Source organism: Toxotes jaculatrix, chromosome 9, assembly GCF_017976425.1.
Source record: "Toxotes jaculatrix isolate fToxJac2 chromosome 9, fToxJac2.pri, whole genome shotgun sequence".
Classification (NCBI taxonomy): Eukaryota; Metazoa; Chordata; class Actinopteri; family Toxotidae; genus Toxotes; species Toxotes jaculatrix.
In genome coordinates this window covers 362,234-387,039 of record NC_054402.1, presented here as the reverse complement: position 1 = coordinate 387,039, position 24,806 = coordinate 362,234, and the positions used below count along the sequence as shown (strand labels likewise).

General features: G+C 46.8%; 1 protein-coding gene across 3 annotated transcripts in view; it reads left to right on the top strand.

Annotated features, from left to right (window-relative positions):
- The window catches only part of si:cabz01090165.1 (uncharacterized protein LOC100333421 homolog), a 119,908-nt gene extending 95,344 nt beyond the window's left edge, over positions 1 to 24,564 (top strand). Inside the window, exons 7-15 of one of the 3 annotated variants that reach the window (XR_005894632.1) lie at positions 691 to 857; positions 2,652 to 2,892; positions 4,710 to 4,922; positions 5,623 to 5,933; positions 17,296 to 17,479; positions 17,792 to 18,011; positions 18,102 to 18,768; positions 23,174 to 23,223; positions 23,754 to 24,564. Coding sequence is in view for 1 of the 3 variants with exons in the window: in XM_041047243.1 (XP_040903177.1) it covers positions 691 to 857; positions 2,652 to 2,892; positions 4,710 to 4,922; positions 5,623 to 5,933; positions 17,296 to 17,479; positions 17,792 to 18,011; positions 18,102 to 18,226 (1,461 nt within the window). In the remaining 2 variants the exon portion in view is untranslated. Of the gene's footprint in view, positions 1 to 690; positions 858 to 2,651; positions 2,893 to 4,709; positions 4,923 to 5,622; positions 5,934 to 17,295; positions 17,480 to 17,791; positions 18,012 to 18,101; positions 19,143 to 19,876; positions 20,420 to 23,173; positions 23,224 to 23,753 lie in introns of those variants that run through there. The other 2 variants (XR_005894633.1, XM_041047243.1) reach the window with 2 other exon arrangements.
- Positions 24,565 to 24,806: the final 242 nt, after the last annotated feature.

The window sequence follows — 24,806 nt, the reverse complement described above, 5'->3', positions numbered from 1 at the left end:
GGTGCTGAGGGTCAAGTGCTGTGTGAGAATCACGCCACGTTTCTGGCTCCAGCTCTGAAATATCGGACGGACCCAGCCCTGCCTGTCCCCACCGCTCAGCTGGACACCTTTTAATAACCCGGCCCTAAAATAAACTGACGCTGTCCTTTCTCTGCTCGTTAAAAGTCCAGCACTGAGGTGCCACAGTGTCCCCCCGGGGCCGGCTCTTAGACCTCTGCAGGACTCACTAATGGAGCCGACCTCTGACCTTCAGCCTGAGCTTTACTCTTCTGCTCTCACCCACCGGCCAACAGCTGCCACTGCTTTTGTTGTCTGCGTGTTAGGACTGTCGGCAGGAAACCGCAGACTCCAGCGTCTGATGTTGGACGTGCAGTGCACCGCTCCACCCACCATGTAACTGAGCATGTGTCGTTTCCAGCAGTTCAAAGAAAAAACGATTGTCCTCGAGAGGACAGTCGTGAAATTTCGGCCATTTGTGAGTGATTTTCTGCTCGTGTGGCTGTTTGAACTCTTCACAGCTTCTTCTGGTTCCTTTCATTGCCTCCAGGTGTCTCTGACATAAGAAAAACTGGTGGTTCTGTTGATTTCCTTCAGAATATTGATGATGCTTCATTTAAGCTGACGACAGAGTGAAAGTTCAGGATTTGATTATGCTCACAGTTTCTGTTCTGTCCCCTACCCCGTGTTCAGGACTTCCTGGAGACCCTGGAGGACTTGGATCTCAGCTACAACAACCTGGTGGACATCCCTTGGGAGACCATTGCCCTGCTGATCAGTGTCAACACCCTGAGCCTGGATCACAACCTCATAGAGAGTGTCCCTGAGGGAATCTTCTCCAACCTGCACAAACTGGCCAGGTGAGGATCACATGAAGACAGCACATCATACATTTATCATCCTCCTGCTTCCTTAAATTAAAATGTGTGCAGCTCTGTCACTTCAGCTTCCGTTTCAGTACACGACACACATCTAACGCTTCGTGCTCCTCCAGTAAAAGTCTGAACGCTGTTGTCATCACTGCACTGGGCCATGAACAACAGCTTTCACCTCAGAGTTACAGGACACACACTGTCTGATGCTGCTTCAGCCAGTTTCACCAACCCCATCAAACACGCTCTCATAAAGCCACTGTCCACGACCTGAGGCAGGGAGAGAGCAGCTGGTCAACAAAGTGGAACGGTACACCTGCAGTCCGACCATCCAGCAGGTGCATCTCAGGAAGATGTGAATTATTTGAAGATTCTGACAAACAGTGGCTGTAACTATCGCCACAGCCAGGTGACCTTCAGCCAGGTAATGGTAGGTACCACGGGACTTCAGGGCCTCGCAGAGACACAAAGAACCTGCAGCTGGTTCTGAACATGAACCCTAAATCTTCTCTGGGACAACATCTTCTGAAGGGGGATTTTTGTTGTGACTGAAGCATCAGAATTAAAATAAACCATTTCAAATCAGGTTTTGTTCTACATCAGTCCCTCTGGTGAGCTGTTTGTTTCCTTTAATTGATTTTCCACCAATTAAACTTAAAACTAGAGCAGGATACAACTAAAGTGGAATCACAGAGCAGCGGCTCCACACTCGTACAGCTGGGAGATGCCCAGTATGACCAGGTCTGTGCTGCAGCTCCACTGGAGCAGCTGTGGGTTCAGCCCCTGCACAGTGAAAGGAGATGATGGTAAACGCCTGAGCCCTCACTGACTTCCACACAGACTGGGGATTTGAAACAGCGACCTCGGGCTGCTCCTCAGCTCTGCACATCACTGTGTGTGTGTGTGTGTGTATGTGTGTGTGAGTGTGTGTGTGAGTGTTTGCACAGATTCACACACAAGAGACAAATCAGACAAATGTGTAGTTATTATTATTGGCACAGACTCACACACACACACCGATCAGACTGAACTTTGGCTCCAGCCTCCAGTCCAACCTCAACTCTCATTCTCACACACTCTATGCTGTTTATACTGTCTGTACTGTCTGTACTGTTTATACTGTCTGTGTTATCTCAAGTCTTTATATTTGGATATGTTTTGTATGTTCTGCTGCCTGAATCTGTCTCTTTGCTGCTGTGACGGATGCAGTTTCCCCACCATGGGACTAATGTGCCCTGTGTTTATGAAATAATACTGTAGTAAAATTAAAATTAGTTAGCTGTAGGTCTGTAAACGTAAACCTGAATCTGAGCAGATGCTTCAGCACAGAACAACAAAGAGTCATCACCAATCTAGAGGAGACGGCACAGAGTCCTGTTGGAGCTTTCTGACACTCCTGCTAACACATCCAGGACTAATATTAAGATTTCCTTCACATCACAGTCATGCTCCTTGGTAACGTTTACAATCGTCGTAATGTAAGAAGGAAAACCAGCCGGGCTCAGTGTGAAAGGCTGTTATGGGCTGTTTCTGCCCTGGAGACACAAAGCTTGTGGCCCAGCAGGTGCTACTCTGGGTTTGTCCATGTGCACAGGTGAGTGTGTTTGACATGTTTGTCAGCAACAACCACAGGAGATGCTTGAGTCTTGTAAACAGTCAGCAGGTCCAGGGTTTTGGTGAGGAAACATCTGTTCAGTTCCTGGAGATGACGAGTGGCCGACACAGGAAAAGATACTGAAGCATGTCTCACAATAAAGTGACTGATTCTGTCTCCATCACCAGACTCGACATGACATCCAACAAACTGAAGAAGATTCCACCAGACCCGCTGTTCCTGCGGATCCCAGTGTATGCTAAGATGAAGGGCTCTCCTCTCACCGCTCTGGTGCTGAGTTTTGGCGGGAACCCTCTGCACTGTAACTGTGAACTGGTCTGGCTTCGCAGACTGACCAGGGAGGATGACCTGGAGACATGTGCTTCACCTAAAGACCTGGCCGGCAAATACTTCTGGACCATTAGAGAGGTTTGTTTAAGTTACTGCAGAGTGTTATTAATCCTGATATCACAGCGATACGATGCCAAACAAACCTGATTTTAAAACCCACAGAACACGGGCAGAGAAACATTAAGAGGTGATTTAAGGTCACATGGTTTTTACATGTTTAGAGAATCTGTGTCTAATCCCTGAGAACACGAGTATTTAACAGGGACAGTGAACATTAATAAACATTACTGTAAAGCTTTTTTTCATCTGAAGTCCCTGGAGACAAGTTACCAAAAAAATGTTTTTTGAAATAAATTAAAAATAAATTAGAATTTACAGCAATCAAACAGGTTAACCCTTTCAGTCCCAGCATTACACCTGTGTGGTCCTCCAACCTGAACGCTGTAGGCTGGTACCTGTGACCTTCGAGGAGGTGTTGCTGCAATTACACTTAGACGGTGTGAGACTAAAGGTTGAGAAGCAGCTGAATGATCTGGTCTGTTCTTCATCTAAACACCTGCTGGAAACCAGCTGAGCTGTGCTGATACTTGCAGAGATAACAGCTGAGATAAGTGGTTTGGATCAAGATGTGATTTTAAAGAGTGTGATACAAACGACTGCCTCATCGGGCTGTTTGAGAGCTGCAGTGATAAGTGGAGGTGAGCCATGAGATAAAGAAGGGATTAATTGGTATCATATTAGAGCGGGTGATGTACAGACCTTTGCCTCACCTTGAGTAACAGTTGTGGGCCTCCTTCAGAGAGGTGCTGTAGGATCACTATAAGAGGATTAGCCTTGTAAAGAGGTTGATCCAGAGGCCTCTGTGTCACTAAAGTGTCTGAGCATATTAATGCTCAGAGAGTTAATAGCCTCTTTCCTACTGCCAGGACGAGTGAAGCTCCACTGCATCCATCAGAGGTCAGTCGTTAGCCATCAGCTGCAGAGGGAATTCCCTCTCTGGAATCAATGAACGCTGCTCGGCTGCTTCTGCATCTTCACTTCTTCTTGTTCAATGCAAAGCTCAAGAATCAGTGAGGCCTTGTTCTCATGGAGCAAAGAGGAAAAGCTGACATTGGCTGGAATTTGAGGCTTATCAGGGCAAATCTGATATTTTATTCATCTGTAAGAAAACTAAATAAGTGTTTTCCCACCAAAAACTCACACCAGGGAGCCGCCCAGCTCAATCACAGTCTTTTCTGCTAAGCTTTCCAGGAGCAATTGAGGGTCAGAATGTAATACAAGACTGAGAGGTACGAGTGGTTTATTTGAAAGTGCAACCCAGCGGTCGTCAGGTCAGCAATCATCGCTGCTGGTAGCAAGACCCAAGAAATACCCAGAAAAAGGTCTGGAGACACACTGAGTGGCCGGAATGATGAGTAAGCCCTGCTAAGCCTGGGCTGGGCCTGCTTGGCCCTGCAGTAATACTCCACCAGGGTTTTGGCTGGCTTTATACAGGCTTAGGTGTCAGTGGGTGGGTTTTAAATAATGCAAGAGCTGGAAAATCTCGGAGATCATTTAATCTTCCTGTACAAACAGTTGAACTCCTTCTGAAACTCATTTGGAAGAACACACCGGTGGAGGTCAGTCAGAGCCCGTATGCACAGATGTGTAGTGTTTTGTATGAAAAGTACAAATTTGGATATTTGTCTTTTTCAAGTGAATCCCTTAAATATTTTATCGTACTTGTCCCATCTATCCTGTTCTTTGTTTTGGTGTTTGATTTATTTGTTTGGTAAGAACTGTTTAAATCTCAGCAGTCCTTTAAAAACAGAGTTCTATGTGTCCGACAGGCTGAAGTCATTAGTATCACTGAAACTGTGGTGACCTATAGTTTTTAGTCTTTTGTCCCCTAACAGGAGGAATTCGTTTGTGAGCCACCGATGATAACTCGTCACACCTCCAAGATGTTTGTGATGGAGGGTCAGGAGGTCAGCCTGCGCTGTAAGTCCATCGGAGACCCCGAACCTTCGACACACTGGGTTAGCCCTGATGGGAAGCTGATCGGAAACACGTCCAGAACCATTTGCTACGAGAATGGTTCACTGGACATCCTCAAGGCGTCCGTCAAGGTTGAGAAGTGGTTTCCTTTGTGGTGTGTGTGGTTGTGTGCATGCTCAGCCAATTTACTGTGAAAGCCTCGGTCTCTTTTTCATCCACTGTCTTTTCTTCATGTCGACTCAAACACATGCAGCAGAACAAAAGCATTTTCAGCACCTGAATAAATAAATAATATAATAATTGTTAGAGTATGTAGCTTGTTATCCTGTGTTTGACTTCATCATCATTCTTATCTGTAGTTTACAATACAACACTGAAGACTGATGCATAACTAACAAAAAGAAAGACATGAAATGTGTTTAACAGAAACGAGTTCAGTCATTTCATTAAAGTCCAACATCAGGAAGTTCCGATATTACTGTTCCTTGCTGTTGGTGTGAAGATGAGTCAGCAGCCAGCTCTCACCAACACATCTTAACCTCCGTTTGTTTTTCTTCATTTGTTCAATGTGTAAAAAAAATAGATCTCCCAGAAACTGTGTGATGCACATTCTGGCACATAACAGCCTTTATTTATTTATTCATTTCTTGTCTATGGGATATAAAAGTACACTCCTACACCAAACCTTTTTTATCTTTTACTGAAAATGTGCCAACATGACTTAACTGAATAAAACATGAAGAGAACCTTTATAATAACTGTTTTCATAGAGATGCACTCACATGAAGCCAAGGATAAAAGTCCTCTCTGTTCTTTTTCAATGATTTCTAGGATTCTGGAAAGTTCACATGCATCGCGTCTAACGCAGCTGGGGAGGCCACTGCTCCTGTTGAGTTAGTCGTCAACCCGTCTCCGCACTTTGACCCCAAACTGGACCCTGACCCAGGGCCTTCAGACATCCCCACCTCCATCAAATCCAACATCAGCGGAGGCCAGGCTCGGTCTGACCAGCAGAGGGTCAGTGTGTCCGATCTGACGTCCAGCTCTGCTACCATCAGATGGCCCCCGCAGAACCACATACCTGGAGTCCGCATGTACCAGATCCAGTACAACAGCTCCACAGACGATATACTCATATACAGGTAAGAGAGAGGGTGTGTGTGTGTGTTGTGGGTTTGATGGACAGTGTGTGTGGCTCAGCTTCTGACAGGAACAAACTGGTCCAGCTGCAGTAACTTTCCTCTGCATCCTTAGAGCAGAGGTGGTCAGACAGTCAGTGTCTTGGCCTGAACATGCGACCGTATGTCTCCAGGTCAGATGCTCCACAGTAAGCAGAGGATGGTCCTGACATGTGTCAGGCTCAGGCTCCAGCTCTGGATCATGGACTGCACTTATAAATTGTACACTGTGTGACAGTACGCTGGGTTCAGGTCCAAGAAAAAAAATCCTCTTTGTCCATCATCACATATTTCCCATCATCCTGTTCCTCTCCTCTGCAGCTGTACGATGGAATGAAAATGTTCTGTATGTCCTGGGCATCTTCTTAGACACATTTCCTAAAACTCATCCCAGCGTATCTGGGACGTTTGGAAACGTTGTGATCTACAGCCAAACATTATTCCAACCCCGTCTGAGCATGAGTGTATGAGCCGGCGGCAGGACGTTTTCTTTCATTCACTCTTTATTCTCTCTGATGTATCAGGCTCCACGCAGGAAGCTCTGTGAACGTACTTCTCAGGTGAACGCTGCCTGTGTAGCAGCAAATGGTACGTTCAGTGCTACATATGGCAGCCATATTGGAGGTCTGCAGGTCGCTGCAGTAACAGTGGCTGAACAGCTGGTTGTGTTTCTGACAACTTGTATAACATGGTGTGTGTGTGTCTGTGTGTGTGTGTGTGTGTGTGTGTGTGTGTGTGTGTGTGTGTGTGTGTGTGTGTGTGTGTGTGTGAGATTACTGTCCCTGTCTCTCTGCTTTTGCTCCACACACACTGTCCCTGTGTGGGCAGTTGTCTCTGAGGGTCCTCCTCGTGTAGGAGGCTGGTTCAGGGTTGTTTGGACGTGAGCAGCTCAGTGAGCAACAAAGGAGAAGCTGCTTGAAGCCCCAGATATTAGACCAGCTCAGCTCTTTAAAAAGGCGATGGCTGTGATTGGTGGTTGTGATCAGTGTAATGGTTCTGCTCGGCAGTTACTGTCTCACAGAGATGCAGCAGTTAATGAAAACCCCAAACGCTCCTGCACTGACTGCAGTTACACTCTCAGCCAGGGATTACACTTAATGTTAGAGTTCAAGGTTCAAAATCAGGATGCTCAGCAGGAGACAGGTGTCAGACAGGTGGAGACAGGTGTCAGACAGGTGGAGACAGGTGTCAGACAGGTGGAGACAAAGGAAAAGAAATGTGATCACAGAGGATTAAGGTTGATTGATCCTGCTGGGAAATGAGGTCGCTACAGCAGCAAGAGGCCGTAGAAACAGACTGCAGACTGGGAAATGAAAGATTTAATTACAAAACACATTAAGATTAATGTAAAGGAAAACTACTGTAAAACAGAGACCGTGGAGAAAGATGTCCCGGGGACAGAATCACTGGGTCCTTGTCCACACCTGAGCCGTCCCGTCCTCGAGGACTGGAAGCATGTTCCAGGCTCGAGCTGCCAAGTGGCTGAGTGCAAGCCCTCTCTCAGCCCACGACACTGAGTGACCACTGGATGGTCCCATCAGCCACTTGGCCAGCTCTGTAACCTAGCAACGTCATTCAGCATGCATAATTGAGAGCGATTACAAAGCATTTGGAGGGCTGACAGATGACAATTTGAAATGTGTCCACAGACACAATCCTCATTTTAACTAAAAACCAAAGGCACTCGAGTGGACGTTTCCTCGTCCTCAGTCAGAGAGAGGACGTGGTCAAATGCAGAGGGGCCAAATGAACCGTTTCACATTGATCCATAGGGGTGACGTAGTGGTTTTCCACGGCTGGGGGGTCAGAACAAGGCAGCCTGATGTCAACAAACACAGCACAGGGCCTCAAACCTCCCAACGTCAGGATTCGTTTGTTTTTTATCTCCACCCGCACGTGTCCTGTATAAGTTCCTGATTATACGAACCCATGTTAGGGCCTCATTCATCGGCCTCTGTATTAACACATACCAGCACTCTCTGATTTACCACCATCAGCAGAACGTTTATCAGCAACTTCCACGTTTCAAAGTTAAACTTCCTGCTCTCACACGGCTGCGTTTATCTTCTGTTAGGTGGAAATTCAAAAACAGTTTGGTCACAGTCAGCATTTTTCAAACTTTATTCTATTATCATTTTTATTTTTCCTGTTATTTATTTTGCTATTTTGAATTTTCATCCTACCTCGGGTGAGTCATGACAGTGTTTCCTCACTTCCTCACTTCCTCATTTCCTCACTTCCTCCCTTCCTGTTTTTATTGAAACCCTTACTTTTCTTTTACACTGTGATTATTGATGGATTTTGGGTGTGTGTGTGTCTGTGGGGGGTGGGGGGACTGTATACAGATAAAGTGTGATTGGTTGATTGGTAGGAAACAGGAAATGGCAGAGGTCCACGGTGTCTGCGTCCAATGTTCTGTTGTTGTTGTTGTTGTTGTTGTTGATTAGAATCCTAAGTCATACACCTGTGTGTTCAGTATTGGGATGTTGGCTGCGATATGTCCAACTCAGTTCAGTCATCTAATGAAAAAGGAGGATTTTATTGGATAATAAAAGGTCATTTCTAAATTCCAGCTTAGTTTTCGTTTATCTTGTGTAACCCAAGTTTATCATTTCTCAGAACAGAAGAGGCTTGAAGATGAGAGCAGATTAGCTGAGTGGGTTCTACACTTTTCCTTTGTATCTGTATAAATTCAGTGCAAACAGAGAGGGACTCATACAGCTGTTATATGTTCTCTGTGTGTTTTCTGTAGTATTTACTGCAGCACTGCTGGGACCCTCGCTTCCTTTAACACTCACAGACGCAGCCTTCTCATGTTCGAAAGGTCAACGATTGAACTTCTGAGGCTCGGCTGGGAAAATCACTCCCTCTGCTGTAGTTCCTTTGAGCTTGGCATTTAGGCACAGCCTACAGTTGGACCAGTGGAGCCGGCAGCAGATTTAGCCTGAGGGACTGAGCAGCAGTCGGTTTGTTGGTTATCATTCAGAAACCTGAAGCAGGTGTGAGGCAGCACATTCGAAACAGCAGCACTTTATATAAACTGAGGAAACCGAATGGTCCAGGATCTAAAACACCCAGTGATGATGAAGCGTGTGCTTGGTGAAGTGCTGCTCTGGCTGGTAACACGAGGTCATAATGTTTAACTGCAGCACTAACATGGAGGAAATTCAATGCCACAATATTAATAAATAGCAATATTAGCATCCAATTAAACTGAAATAACTCATTTTCCTTGACTATGGATTGATTATGGATTGATTATGTATGGTTAGGAAGGTTTCTGGCCTCCTCTACAAGCCATGGCTCAAGTAAAAGCACCCATTTTAGATCACAGTGGCAATACTTATACTTTTGACTTGAAGTGCAAAGCATTTTATGGCAGAAGTGGAGCTCTCTGGCAGAGTTATTGGCCTCTCCATTGTTCACTGTAATAGAAGAGACTTGTGACGCCCACTCTGCCCACTCTGCCCACTCTGCCCACTCTGCCCACTCTGCAGTCTGGTCCCAGGCTTCGCTGAGACTCTGCCTGTCAGAGCAGCTACAGCACCGAGCTGTTCAGCTCTGTGCTCTGGAACTCTTCACATCCATCGCTGTAATTTCTGGCCCTTTATTAGCTGAGCACCACTAAGCTGCTCTTCATCTCAGGCGTGTTAACAGTGTGGCGATGATGATGAGGGCAGATCAGCCTTCATACAGAAGTGTTGGTAAGTGGTGTCCACTATTCTCAGTGTTCCATATCTAACAGAACAGACATGTTGCTTTTGATTTTCCATGGTGTGTGTTATTTTAAATACAGCTAATGAAATGTAACGGGCCGGCTCTTTCCGTAGATGTTCTGTTGGACTAAGATCAGGATTCGTAGCCGGCCACTTCAGAACCATCCACTGTTTTCTTCTCATCCAGTCTCAGCTGCTTTCAGATGTTTTGGATCATTATCTTGTTGGAGGAGCCATGACCTGAACTGAGATGGAGCTCTCTGACTCTGGCACTGCCCTGATAATCCTCTGATTTCACTGCCCTGCACAGATTCAAGGCAGCACATGCAGTGAAGCAGCCCCATAGCATAACTGAGCCTCCTCCGTGTTTCACAGTAGGATGGTGTTTGTCTTTTCTTTGAAAGCTTCATTCTTTCCTGTTTGAACAGCTGAAGAGCTGATGTAACCAAAAAGCTTGAATTCTGTTCCATCTGTCCAAAGACACTTTCTGTCCAAAGACACTTTCTGTCCAAAGACGTTTTCCCAGAAGCACTGTGTCTCGTCCACGTACATTTCAGTAGAGTCGAGTTGGAAATTCTTTCACCAGCACCGTTTTCCTGGATCTTCTTCCACGTTCATTCATAGCAACAGCTGGAGGAGGTTAGAGCACATTTCCAAACAGAAAGGCAGCAGTTACATGTTGAACCATGTAACATGTTAAACCGCTCAACATAATGGCAATTGTGTGTCTGTGCAACATATGGAGTTTTTAAGACAGAGTGATAGAAGAGTGTTGGAATGAGTGTGGAGCAGAGCCTCTGAAACATCTGAACCTCCGGGTTCAGTGGAACCGCTCACACCCTGGGTGGCACCCGAGGGTACGTAGGTTGATCGTAGAAACTAAGCAGGCCTCAAAAAGGCCTCAGCTGACGCTGCACTGTAAACGTGCACAGGAAAAATCTATAGAATAAAGCTGTTCTAACAGCAGACAGTCAAAGCTGTATCTGTGACGTTCTCCTGACTGACAGGTGGAATGATGTTGAGATGTTGGAGGTGGAATTTTCCCTGATATCATGGAACAGATTAATCATATCATCTATCTGAAAAGTTATAAATCTGCGAAATGTTCTCGTTCATTTTTCTTTCACACCGGACCGACCCACACTGCAGCCAGCAACTGTTTTTCCTTCTGTGTAGACTCCGTCACACAAAGGTCGAAGCTGCAGGTGTAAAACAATACAGTTTAAAAACAAACTGCTTCCCACAGTGTTGATGAAACAAAGTATGAATGATAACAATCAGAAGGATGGAGAGAGTGAAAGGCTGGTTTCATGTCTGTCTGTCCGTCCCTCTGTCCGTCTGTCCCTCTCTCTGTCTGTCTGTTGAACTCTCAGTAGAGGTGGGGGGGGGGGGGGGGGGGGGGAAGGAAGTATTTTTACAATATTCCCTTTTCTCAGTTCTGCCCCAGGGCAAGAATAACCTGCCCAGCTTTATCCTGCACCTCCCTCTCACTCTCTCATTCACTTACTGTCTCACTCGCGCACACACACACACACACAAATAAATACACATGCACTCTAAGGATTATGGGTCCAGGGAGAGATCAACCTCTGTCAGCACCAGGAAATGAATCTATTGATTCCACCTCCTTCAGTATTCTCTCTCTGTGTGTGTGTGTGTGTGTGTGTGTGTGTGTGTGTGTGTGTGTGTGTGTGTGTGTGTGTGTGTGTGTGTGTGTAAAACACAGTGTGTGTGTGTGTGTGTGTGTGTGTGTGTGTGTGTGTGTGTGTCTGTAAAACACAGTGTGTGTGTGTGTGTGTGTGTGTGTGTGCTGGCTTTCTAATTACCATCCTGCCTGGCTCTCAAAGGAGAGGTTAAAGAAGAGAGACAGGCAGAATGGAAAACTAGAGAGGGAGGGAGGGAGGGAGTGATAGAGGAGTGATAGAGGAGGGAGGGATTGCTGCAGTGCTGTGAATAAGGGAAGATGTTTCTCAGACTCAGCTGATACAGAGATAGGTGGATGGAAGTGAGGAAGGAAGGAAAACAAGAGCAAGGGTCTAGGAAATGACAGCTGATCATATTCTGCTGAAATGATAAAACTTCAGTGTTCCTCTCTTCCTGCTCCTCACCTCATTCTCATTCCTCTCTCCCCTACGTCCATCACTCCATCACTCGATCAGTGCACAGACCTTTACAAAGTCACTGTAATGTCATCTTCTTTCCTGTTCGCTTCCCTCACTCCATCATATCACCCCTGTATCTGTCTCATCCTTCCTGCCTTCCTCGTTTTTCTCTCCTTCCTCTTCTCTCCCTCCATCAGCCAAATGTCACGTTGTCTCACCGGGTCACCAGTTAGAAAACATCCAGTGCAGAAGCTGACAGCCGGGCTTTTAGTCTGAGATGGAATCCAGAGGTTTTCCCAGCTGCAGGCAGGTCGGAGCTCCATCCCGGAGACTCCCAGACTTTTAGGAGTCGTAATGCACACACACGGGACCCAGCAAAAGTTAGAGCGAGAGCTGCTGTGAGAGCTGGCAGCGTCTGTCAGTCATTATAACAGCTGGGCGTCCACAGATGGGAACGTCGTGTCTCCATCCTCGACTCGTCCGGTCCACATTTCACAGTGTCCTTGGACAAAATGCTGAACCCCAAATTACCCCGATAACTGTTCCATCAGTGTGTGAATGGGATGTGTGAATGTGTGTGTGTGAATGGGTGAATGTAGTGTAAAGTGCTGTGAGACGAGAAAAATGCCACATAAGTGCAGTCCAACCTCTGTTCCAGTAAAATCTCAAACATCCTCTGATGGATTTACCATGAATTCCAGTTCAGAAGTTGAAATGTCCATTTGTCCATGACAGGGACGTCAGTCCTCTGCACTGAACGTTCATTTTAAAAACCTAAATTACAAATGATTCCCAGCCACAAACCGATATGCACCAAAAAGCACATCCCACTAAAGAAAAGGGAAGAAACACTTGTTAGCACAATGTTAGCGCCATGTTAGCACCATGTTAGCACCATGTTAGCACCATGTTAGCACCATGTTAGCACCATGTTAGAAACTGTAGGACGTTTATTTTCCTTTAGTCTTTTGGAAGATAATTTAGTGGAAGATAATTATCTGTTTTCCAGAGGAGTTGGAATTTAGCTGAGCTGAGGCTGAGCGGTCAGGTGGTTGGACATGTTGTCAGTTGTTTACATCTGTTTATAAGGGCTGCTTGGAAGGTAGGATGAAGAGAAAGATGAAGAAGAAGAAAGGTGTGGAGGGAGGGGCTTTCTGAAGGTGATGGACCATGTCACATTCTTTTATCCACTCACTGCTCCACCTTTCCCCCACACACCTGAAACACACAGGAGACCAAATAAACACGTGTTCCTCTTCTTGTTCTTCTTCCACTCGTTCTCCTTTTCCCCCTCATTTCTTTACTTTCCCCTCTTCTCCTACTCTCCATCTACTCTCTCAGTCTTTCTCTTCTCCGTTGTCTTTCTTTCCTTGTTGATGTTCAGAGGGTGAGAGGTGATGGAAGTGAGGACATGCAGAGGACCTCTCCCTCTGGCCGGACACTCTCTCATTCCTATAGTGTCCTGTGTCCTGTTAATAAAGTCCCATTTTCAGGAATCTGAATGAATTGGGGGGAAAGTGAATTAAAACTCAAAGGTTGTGTTGATGCTGTAGTTGTGATGCTGATTGTCATGTTGTGTTTGGTCGTCGGTTCCATGAAAACCTTAAACTCACATTGTTCCTGCAGCTTTTCTCTCTGCCTCCCTGGGCTCCGTGTCTTCAGATGACAGCCTGCCAGGTGCTCCCCTCAGGTTCACTTCTAATTGTATAGCTCTGACTCACTGCTGTCAATTACACACTCGGCTTGTTGTCCGGCTCTCACCCCCCCGCCCCGCCCCTCCCCCCGCGGGCTTTTGTATTGGTACACCTTTATTGAAAAAGCTGCTCTTGTTCCCGTCGTGGCTCTGTGGTTACGTCTGGTGGAGAAGTCCTGGGCAGCTCACGGGACACTGTTGGTATCAGTGCAATAATTTACTTCAGCACCTTCTGCTCTGAAGCTGTCACACAGTGCTGAGACGTCCCTCTCTCAATGCTCGTGTTGCTTGTTTATAGCCAAGGCCGGAGACATTATGTTCTCGGGTTGTCCGTCCGTCCCAGATTCCTCTACACGTGACATCTCCTGTAGTTTCAAGCTGTCTTTACTCTGAAGAAAATAAAACTATACGCACGGAACGTGAACGTGAAGCGATGGATGTGAGACGTCACGCGGTGATGGGCTGGATGTGGTGACACGCCGCGTGTAAAATCCTGAGTGGCTGTATTTCACACGGTTGGGTTCATGCACTGCATTATTCACTGAGCTGTCATGGAGAGACACAGAAGCAGCTCCTGAGGTCACGCTTCTGTTAAATCCTATATGACACTCAGTGTATTTCACATCATTATGAGCACTGCATTATTAAAAACCTTAAATGATACACACTGCCATGCCGACGTATTTAATCTGTACTTATGTGGCGTCTTTCCCGGTTTGTATTATGCAGGATTCTAACTGCTTCTGTGCCCAAGTCCAGAGAAACATAAAGCATCAGGCTGTGGTGTGAAGAGTAACCTCCACTGGCAGGAAGCTCCATCAGCAGAGACCCAGTTCATCCATCAGCCTCCTTCCATGAGCCTGTATGAGCCTATTGTTGGGATGTGTAGATACATACATCATACATACATTATATACATACATACAAACTTACATGTGGTGCAGCTCTGCACAGTGTGTCCTTTAAAAAGAAGGAGGACTGACGTCTGCAGGGTCGTTCATATCTTCAGAACCTGATGAAGACTCTGAAATATTCTGATATTTATTGGTCAGTGTGGGTTGGAATCAGGGTCGGTGTCTGCCTCTGCCCTTTGAGCCACGCAGGGAACTGAACCACCAACTCTGACAGTGCTGCTGCGTTTACTGTGTAAAGTTCGGTATCGAAACCTCAAGCTGCAAAGTGAGTTACCTCAAGCAACAACGAGGCTACTGTGTGTGTGTGTGTGTGTGTGTGTGTGTGTGTGTGTGTTTGGCCTTAGGCATTCATTCAACCATTAGTCTGACCCAAAACGCTGCAGCACTTTTACACCAGACCTCTGTAATACACTGACAGTCTCTCTCTTGCAGACACACAGAAACACACACACACACACGCACACACACACACAATGCCCATAGGGTCAGGGGAGGCTTTATAATTCCATTCCTTGACTCGTCACCTCCACTCCAGTGTTGATAAATAGGAACTGACCTGCACTGCCTCACACCTGAATAATGTATGGCTCACACACACACACACACCATCGCACATCATGACTGAGATGTTCTGAAGCTGCTTTAACCTTTCAGTTGATGTGTCCACAGAAAGAAACAGTGTTCTCTCTGCTCGTAGCTCCGGTTTGGTCTCATCCATTTATCCAGGGAATACATCCACACTGGATGATCTCACAGGGTTCAAAGTTCAGCTGCAGGAAGTACTGTCCATCAGCTGTTTTTAAAGCATCATGGTCATGGTCAGGTCATGACCCAATGCCACCTGGACGTTTATGCACGCGTGTTTCCAGCCTGTGAAACACAGGAAGTATGTTCCATGTGAAGTGATCAGGACAGACTTCTGTTTACTCCAGCTGCCGACAGTGAAAACAAACAAGTGAAAAAAGAACAAACGAGAAAAGCAGTGATGTGTTCCAGGTCTGATTTCCATCCTCTCAGGTTCCTGTGCTCTGACAGAGAGCTGGTCTCTGCTTCACTCTCTGAGTCTGAGACCAAAACTGAGAAATGTAAAGTTTGTATAGTCTCATCTCTCCACCTTCCTCTGTTCATCCCTGCTCACATCTCTCTATACACTGTATTTCTCTCGTTTCTGTCATTTCTTCTTTCGTCTCCCTCGTCTTTATCTGTGTCCTCCAACGTGACATTTCTTTATTTTCACCTCCCCCCATCCTTCCCCCTCTTTCTTATTTGTCTCACGTTGTCTCCTCTGTGTCTTCCTGTTCGTCTGTTTTCTGTTTCCCCATTTTCTTCTCTCCTGCTTTCGCCCCGTCTTCCTCGTCTCCCCTCTGTCTTTAATCTCACTCCACCTCACATCCTTTGATTTTCAAGTTGAAAATTGAAAGTGCAACATCCCTCTCCATTCCCTCTTCTCTTCTGCGCTGTCTTTCGTCTGTGTGAACATATTGTCTCCTCTTCAATTTTCTACTTCAACTTCAATCTTTTGTGTTATTGGAAAACTCCCCTGTTCTTCTCTTCACCAGAATGTAGTGTAAGATCTCTGCTTCTGTTTCCCTGCAGCACAGCTGAAACAGGAGTCACTGCAACCTGCAGAACACTGAACGAGAATATGCACGTGTGCACGAGGACTCAGCAAAGGACGGAGACAGAAACACGAGGGACAAGTCATCACTTTGCAGCGTCACATTTAGTTTAAAGATGAATGAGAATCAGTTTGAAGCTCAGATTCGGGTTCAGCTGCTCTCCTCTGTCTACATCAGGCACTGCTACATGATCAGATCCTGGACCAGTTGTTTGCTGCAGCTTCTCTCTGTAGATCCTGCTGTCAGCAGGTAGTGTTTTATCTGACCACCTGTGCGTTCAGACCAGCAACTTACAGTTCAGGAAACTGGGAGCACCGCTGACTGCAGCTCTCCCAGTTCACACCATGTACCAGTGAAACCAGTGCCCTGTGTTTTATGGGGCAGAGTTTAACCAGGATGTAGACGTGACTTCAGCAACACGAATGTTTCGTTGTTAGTCCTCGGCTTCAGAAGAACTCAGTCTCAGCAATGACTTTAAGGCTTTGGAAGGACCGCTAAAGTCAGAGGGTTGAGTCCCACACGTTTTCAGCACAGCAATAATAATATGAACAGTTTTGTAAAACACAGGAAACTCTAAACTCTGCTCTGTGGGACAGAATTATTTCCATCAGAGTTCAGCTCGTTCTTTCTGAGGGCTTCAGTTCACAGCAGCAAACCTCTTCACTGTCGTCCTGGAACAGAGTAACTGTCCGAGTCACAGTGAAACGTGGAACTGCTCCTGAGCAGCTCTGTGGTTGAGCTCTGTCACTGAATCATTGGACTTTCAACAGAAAACTACAAACTCCTGAGAGGAAAGTTGTTGAGGCTGAGCTCTGCAGTTTGCTGCTGCAGCTTCATCTTCAGATCAGCAGAAAGACCTCTGACACTGAAAAAAGCACCAAGGTGCCTCTAACCAACCAAAGGGAACAGTTTCAGAGTAAAGGTCTGGACTGTTGCTCTCATTCATCTGTTTCTTAATGTGTCTGTAATAACATGAGAGCATTAAAAAGAGCAGAGGCATCGTCTTCAGCTCACTGCAGCGTTTTGAGTGATGAAGCTGAATAAAAACCAAATGAAAAGAAGCAGCTGCAGATGTGTCCTCCTTCAGCTTCCTCCTCTCTGTGATTGTGATTGGCTCCTCGCTGGTTGTTTTCGTCAGTGAAGATCTTCTGTTGAAATCAGACACTCGGGAGGAAATGCAATTATTGGTTTTCTCTCCACAACCTGAACCTGTGTGGAGTATCTGTTCCTTTACAAATAATCTACAAAATAAAACGTCTTTCTGTGTCTTCCTCTCACCCAGGATGATCCCAGCCAACCACAAATACTTCCTGCTGAGCGACCTGGCGTCGTCGCGGGACTACGAGCTGTGTGTTTTGGCCGTGTACGATGATGGTATCACCGCCCTGACGGGCACCAAGCTGGTGGGCTGCGTGTCCTTCACCACAGAGACAGAGTATGGACGATGCCACTCTATACGAGACCAGGTTAGTGTGTAAACAGAGTGGAGCGCTCTGTTCCTGAGCTCTGACTTTGTGATGCTGTGAGAGACACGACACATTTTTAAAAAATGAGTATTCAGCCGACAAAATAATCTCATTTCGAGGTGCATTTAGCAGCTGTTCCAGAGCTTTCAATCAAAACACAGTGTTCCTCAGCAGATTTGCCCAGTGGTCCTGTAGTTCACTTTGCTGTTACGATGTTAAACCATCTCTCTGAAAACAGAAGCCAAACCCAAGGAAATCATAGGACGTGGACTGAGGACTGACTGTTTGCATGTGTTCAATCTTTATCTCCAGTTCCTGGGTGGAACCATGATCATCATCATTGGGGGAATCATCGTGGCCTCTGTCCTTGTCTTCATCTTCATCCTTCTGATGAAGTACAAGCTGCACAGTAACCACTACAAACAGAAAGCCGCAGCACGCCACGCCAACGTCTGCTCGCAGACCAACGGAGGAGGGGGAGGGGCGGCCAGTGTCCTTGCTCTGCCTCCGTCCTCCTCCTCTGCAGGACAAGGTAACTTGAAGAGGAATGGAGGAGGAAAATCATGTGACCTGACTTTGTTCTCTGCCTCTGATGATCTGCCTCCGTCTCGTTGTCTCCCAGGTGGAGGTGCTAGTAAAAACTCCCAACCGTCAGCATCAGCAGAGGGGATGGGAGGGGCTTCTCTTCGAGGGACAACTGTAGTGGACTTAAATCCTGGCCATGAAGACGACGCCATCTCCCAATAACACACGAGAAACTGTCAGTCAAACCCTCAACCCACCAATCTTTAAGCCTAAACCAATACTCCACCTCCCTCCCCCCTCTTTTGATTTGTTGCTGGTGCCTGGAGCCAAACTCCACGTTCCACTGAGGAGCGGCTCCTGTCATTGGTGAGTAGCTGGTGGGAAGGACAAGCGTTCAGTCAACATGAGACGGTGCAGACAGACCGTCCACAGACAGACATCCACAGACAGACCGTCCACAGACAGACTGTCCACAGACAGACTCTGTGCTGGATCCCACCACAGCCTGTGTCCTCAGCAGCACGCTTTCCTGTGATAACACACACACACACTTCTGCCTGGCTGTGTGTCATATAACACAACATGGATGTGCACGTTAGCTAAGCTAAGCTAAGCTAAGCTAAGAAACTTTCAGAGTTCAGATTTCCCCGATTTTACCCGTCAGCGTGAGAAGTCACGAAGATGCTGTGAAGCTCCTCCCAGAGACAGTGCTGTCTGTCACACTGTCCCTTCACAGGACAGGTGTGTTCACAGGTGTTTGTGAGGTAAAGTGTGCACAGATCACAGTGGAACCCTTGTTAAATTCACAGCTTGGTGAGAAATTCTCACCGTATACTTCCTCCCTACTTTCTCCCTGTCTCACTTCCACTCTCCCTTCCTTGAGCAAACACATTTTCTCTTTTACTTCCTGTTGCCTCTTCCCTCCCTGTGAACGTCCCTCTCCCTCCCCCCTGTAGTCATTTGTTTGATTTTAATGAGTTGTTTTGTTTTGATGCTTCCTTTCTCTTCTCCGTTCCTTTCATTTCTGAGTCCAAGGTCATTTTGTTTGTCTGTTATCTGAAACCATAGATTTTCTCTTTATCTTGATCATTTTTATGAGCACTTTCTCTCTAAAATTGAGATGTATAGCCTATTGTGAGGTATCTATCAAAGCTCTGGAGGATTTTCTCCCCTTCACACAATTTATGAGCTGTGTCTTTTCTTTTTATCTCTGTGTGAATTGAAATATTGGCCCTGTGTAGTTCAATGGCTGGAGCGTGACAGTACTGCTGTCAGGGTGAGTGGCTCCACTCACTGTTTAACTGAAAAAGCAGAACGAGTCATTGGCGCCTGTGGTTCATGTGTCCTGTGTGACCTGACACGTCCCGGCTCCGTGGGACCAGGACAGGGAGCAGCACAGGATTCTCTGTCTGTGCTCTGAGCTTCTGAATGGACCTGCTCCTTGTTTTCTAATGTAACACATTACAGTCGGCATGTGACTGTACAGGTCTCACATGGGACAGGTCAAAGTCCGTCCAACAAGGTGAAAGACTGAGATCTGTCACAGAGCAGGTTACAGGAGTTCACAGGAAAACGTGTTGATACGGAGTGTAAATGACTGTGACACAGCACATACAGGTGACACAGCACATACAGGTGACGCAGCACATACAGATGATACAGCACATACAGGTGACGCAGCACATACAGGTGACGCAGCACATACAGGTGACGCAGCACATACAGGTGACGCAGCACATACAGGTGACGCAGCACATACAGATGACGCAGCACATACAGGTGACACAGCAGAAATAGCTGAGTCACTGTTCGTCCTGATTCAGATGGCAGGTCGTCGACGTTTCACGTCACTGATCTTTGTTTGTTCTGCAGGAACTTGATCCACATCACAGATTTACAGCAGCCTCGGAACTTTCCACAGGACCAAACCATGTGTGGCAGCTTGCTTCCTAAACACAGCTGGATTGAACAAATTTCATTTCTCCTCTCTGCTCTCTGCTCTCTCTTCCTCCCTACCTCCTTTTCTTTTCCCTCCGTCTCCTCCTTTGCTTTTCATTCCTCTTCCCTTTTTTCCTTTTTGGTCATGTCTTTCTCCACAGCCCACTGTATCCCTCCATTCCATTCCTCCATAGTGTTACATCCTCTTTTATCTACTCATCACATCATCTTTCCTCCCTGGAATAACACACCTCCCATCGAAACACACTGAATCTGTTACACATGTATGCAGACGCACACATACACGAACTATCCATACACATGCACACGTTTTTCTTCCTGTGGAAGTAATCTCAGCGGCCCCCGCTGGCCCTCAGGCCATTTACTGTGGGTTTAATATCTCTACACACACACACACACACACACACAGTGGAAGAAACACACACATACACACAAACAGCAGCAATCTCGATGCACCTGCTTCCTCCCCAACCAAATGAACTGAGCTGGTGTTTGTTGGTCAGCCTGACTCACTGCTCCCCTCAATGCCATCAGTGCCCTGTCCCACAAGACACACACACACACAGAGACACACAGACATTTAGCCACAGGAACACAAAAAGCATTGTGTGTATATTTGCACTGTAAATACAAACCAGTTTTTCTGCTTTCACATCGTTTCATTTCACTCTGAGACGTTTTTAAATTATCAGTATACAACATTTGTCTTTGTGTAGTGAGCTGGAAGGTGAAGTGGTGAAGGCTGGGCTGAAAGATGTGTTTAGCATTTCCCACTTTTGTGTGTGGGACATTCACCCTTTCATCAGTCGTAATGAGCCTTTGCTAACGGTCAGGGTTAGGTTAGGTTAGGCTGTGAGAGGAAAACACAATCCCACCTTCCCCCCTCACTGGTGCACAGAGCGGGAGAGAGAGGGCGGAGAGATCCTGGCACACACAGGCAGATAGCATCACTGTGCGCTCTGTAAAGCCACAAGGCTTTTCTGATCCCAGCCTGGCACCGAGCAGCAGGACGGCACACTGACTAAACTGTTCGCGACTGCCACAGAGCCTCCACGGAGGCCGGCGGGCAGCGGCGCCACACAGAGTCACAGTGACACCTGCTGGCCGCGCCGTACCGGAGATTCACATGCTTTTATTTTTACCCTCATGTATCCGGGGAAGGTAGAAGGACACTGCCATACACATGAATGCACACGCGTGCGTCTGCACTGGGACGACCACAGTTTCTGGAAGATGCTGGAAAAGATAACAAACGGAAAAAGAACAGAAGGATTTCTCTGTCAGGTTGCTCTAGGTCAGTGGTTCCCAAACTTTCTCTGCTGGGCCCCCCCTTTGGTACATAAGAAAATTTAAACGAAGGAAAACAGTGTCGAAAAAATACGGGCTTTGACAGGTCGTGTTTTATGTAGTTGACGGTGGCAATAACGTCGGTCATAACATCATTCAGCTCGGGACTCAGGTGTTTAGACGCCAGCGCTTCGCGGTGTATCATGCAGCGCGTCCGCTGCAGCCCTCCACGTTTCCCAGCCATAGCCTGCACCCCGTCTGTGCAGACCCCCACACAGTCCTCCCATTCGAGATTGGCCTCTTTCAAGTAAGAATCTATGATTTTAAACAGTTCTTCTGCAATTCCTCCCTCATGCCATCCCCATCTATGAATCTCACATAAGTTATCAATAAACAGTCTTTGTTACCGTCAGTGGCTTCATCCATCTGCAGAGAAAAGCGGCTGTCACGCACCTTATCATTAAGCTGCTCCTCTGTCCTTTGACATATAGATGCGCCTGCCGATGGTGTTGTTTGACAGAGGATGTAATTGTTTTGGAAGCACATTTGGAGATGCTTCATCCTCTGCTTTTCTTTTGCGTGACAGTCCCGTCAAAAACTTCTCCATGTTTTGCTAGCAATATCATTTATTGATTAATTCATTCAGTCTTTTCGCGCCCCGCGCCCCCCCCCTGCTATGGCACTGCGCCCCCCAGTTTGGGAACCACTGCTCTAGGTTAAACTGTGAGATCAGATTTCTTTTTTTATTCTGATGTTTAACGTGAACATTAACTGACCTGGATCTGCTGCCACGTGATTGGCTGAATGAATGAATAAGCAGGTGAACAGGTGTTCCTAACAAAGTGCTCGGGGTATAAACATCCCGCTGCTTCCTCCCGTGGCACCAAACCTTGGCTTTACATGACAGTCGTGTACTGGACCATGATTTAGATTGAACTTTGAATGATTAAGAGTTGTTTGTTGGCTCAGACATGATGTCCCACCGCTCAGACATGATGTCCCGCCGCTCAGACCACCGCCGTCCGTCTGAGCCGTGCAGATATGGAAAATATAAGCTGAGCTGCAGTTGTTAAAATCATCTCGTGTTCTGCAGAACTCTTCCTTGTTTTCACTTTCTAAGGTGGTTTAAATAGCATAATAAAACAGCCTGTAAATGGAGAAGAATAACTTCTCTTTAAGGATTAAGGTAGTTTGGTTTCACTTTTTTCTACAAAGCCTCTTATTCTACAGAAACCTTATGAGTGCACATTAACAGGAAGCAGCTCTTTCCCGATACCTGGTCTTTACAGGGAGCCCTTCATAAACCATTTGACTCAAAGAAAACCAAGTCAAAGTCCTTTTAATCTCCAACTGAAAAAGACCTGAGTGTAAGAGGACGGCAAGAAGAAAGACAGACAGAAGGAAGTGTTATAGAAAAAAACAACAGAGAGAAACAGAGAGAAGCAGCCGAGCAAACACAGAGAAGTGCAGATGAGTCACTGAGCCCCGAGACACAGTTATTGACAAGAAAAGATGGAAGGATAAAGAGATAGAGAGAAAATGAAAACTCGGGGATGAGGGATGAGGGGTAGGTGGAGGAGGGATGGAGATAAGGACCGGGAAGAGATTGGACATGAAGGAGGAGAAGAGAAGTCTGCAAATAGAAAACTGCCCAGATTTACAGCTGACTGACAAAAGTCCATCTAAAAACCTCTGTCTGCCTGTCTGCCTGTCTGTCTCTCTGTCTGCCTGTCTCTCTATCTGTCTGCCTGTCTGCCTGTCTGTCTGTCTGCCTCTCTATCTGTCTGCCTGTCTGTCTGCCTCTCTATCTGTCTGTCTGACTGTCCATCTGCCTGTCTGTCTCTCTGTCTGTCTGTCTGTCTGCATGCCTGAGCTCTAATTCTGTCTTCTTCTTCTTCTTTCTTGGTTCTGTGTATTTTTCAGATTTTCTTACATTCAGCTTCACAGTGCTGGAGGGAGAAGAGGCGGGAGAGGTGAGAGATCAAACACACACACACACACACACACACACACACACACACACACACACACACACACACACACAGGTGAGAGGGTAACTACTCTCGGCTCCAGCAGAACAGAGCTGTGGAAACATGCCCAGCATCCTGTAACAGACAGAGACAGAGAGGAAGCAGGAGGATGGGGAGCAGCCGTTGTCAGGCCTGGAGTCCTGAAGCCTCTGAGTGAACACGGCTGTGCCTCAGTAAACAGCATTATTCCTCTTTACTGGGTCTTTATGTAACAGCCTGATCCCCCACAGTATGCAGATCGCTGTCACTCCGTTATGTAAGCATCCTCCTCCTTTCTTCTTCGTCTCTTTCTCCTTATCTTTCCAACACGTTTCACTCCCCAGCTTTATGAGGACTGTTGGACGTTTGGATGGAGTATTTTATTTTCAAAGTATCCACAAACACTAAAATCACCTGTGATCGTGAGAATCTCACAGTAATCGATCAGTGACTCAGTCAGTCTGTACCTGTCTCTGTCTCTTTGTCTTCTTCAGGTGCGTCAGAGGGTTGCGTGGTCACGTCCGTGGAGTTCGCTGCAGTGACCGGGTACTGAACCCAGAGACACACCCAACCCTCTGATGCCACCTCACACCAGCACCGAAGGTTCCCGGTTCAGAGGGATGTGATGTGCACGGCCGTCCTGCTGATGCTGTGGGACACAGGTCAGCCTCTGGATTTTAAACCCTGCTCATGTTTGGTTCTTATCTGGGGCTCGAACCCGCGGATCAGAGGAATCCGAGCGAACGCGGTCCAGAATCGCTTCTTCTTTTCTGAGGGAAGCATCCAGTGATCTGACGGGGCAGCAGAAGGTGCTGGGTGGATCTGGTCTCTGCGTTTGACATTCTGCTCTGGGAATATTCTGAACGGATTACTGTGGATCTGGGAAAAACCCATTTAATGACATTTTTCCAGGATGTTCTCAGTTGTGGTTTGTCAAAGGTTGGTGGCACCGTCCTTCTCTCTCCCCAGCATACAGTCATATGCCAAAGGATTACTGCAGTATTAGGACAGCATTACTACAGTTTCGGGGAGTGTGCAGACTTCCCACAGCACACCTCTCTGTTATCTCTCAGCCGTCAGAGAGAAAACACATGTTGGGCCTTGGATTGAAAATACGAGCACACTGTCAACATCTCGTCTCAAAGCATCAGTAAGAACAAACTGTCAAACTAAACCAACTTCTCTGGCACTTTAATCATACGTTTTCATTTCACCTCTTCCCCCTCCTTCTCTCTCTCTCTCTCTCTGTCTCCTCTCTCTCTCTCTCTCTCTCTCCCTCTCTCTCTCTCTCTCTCTCTCTCTCTCTCTCTCCCTCTCTCTCTCTCTGTCTCTCTCTCTGTCTCTCTCTCTGTCTCCTCTCTCTCTCTCTCTCTCTCTCTCTCTCTCTCTCTCCCTCTCTCTCTCTCTCTCTCTCTCCCTCTCTCTCTCTCTCTCTGTCTCTCTCTCTGTCTCCTCTCTCTCTCTCTCTCTCTCCCTCTCCCTCTCTCTCTCTGTCTCTCTCTCTGTCTCCTCTCTCTCTCTCTCTCTCTCTCTCTCCCTCTCCCTCT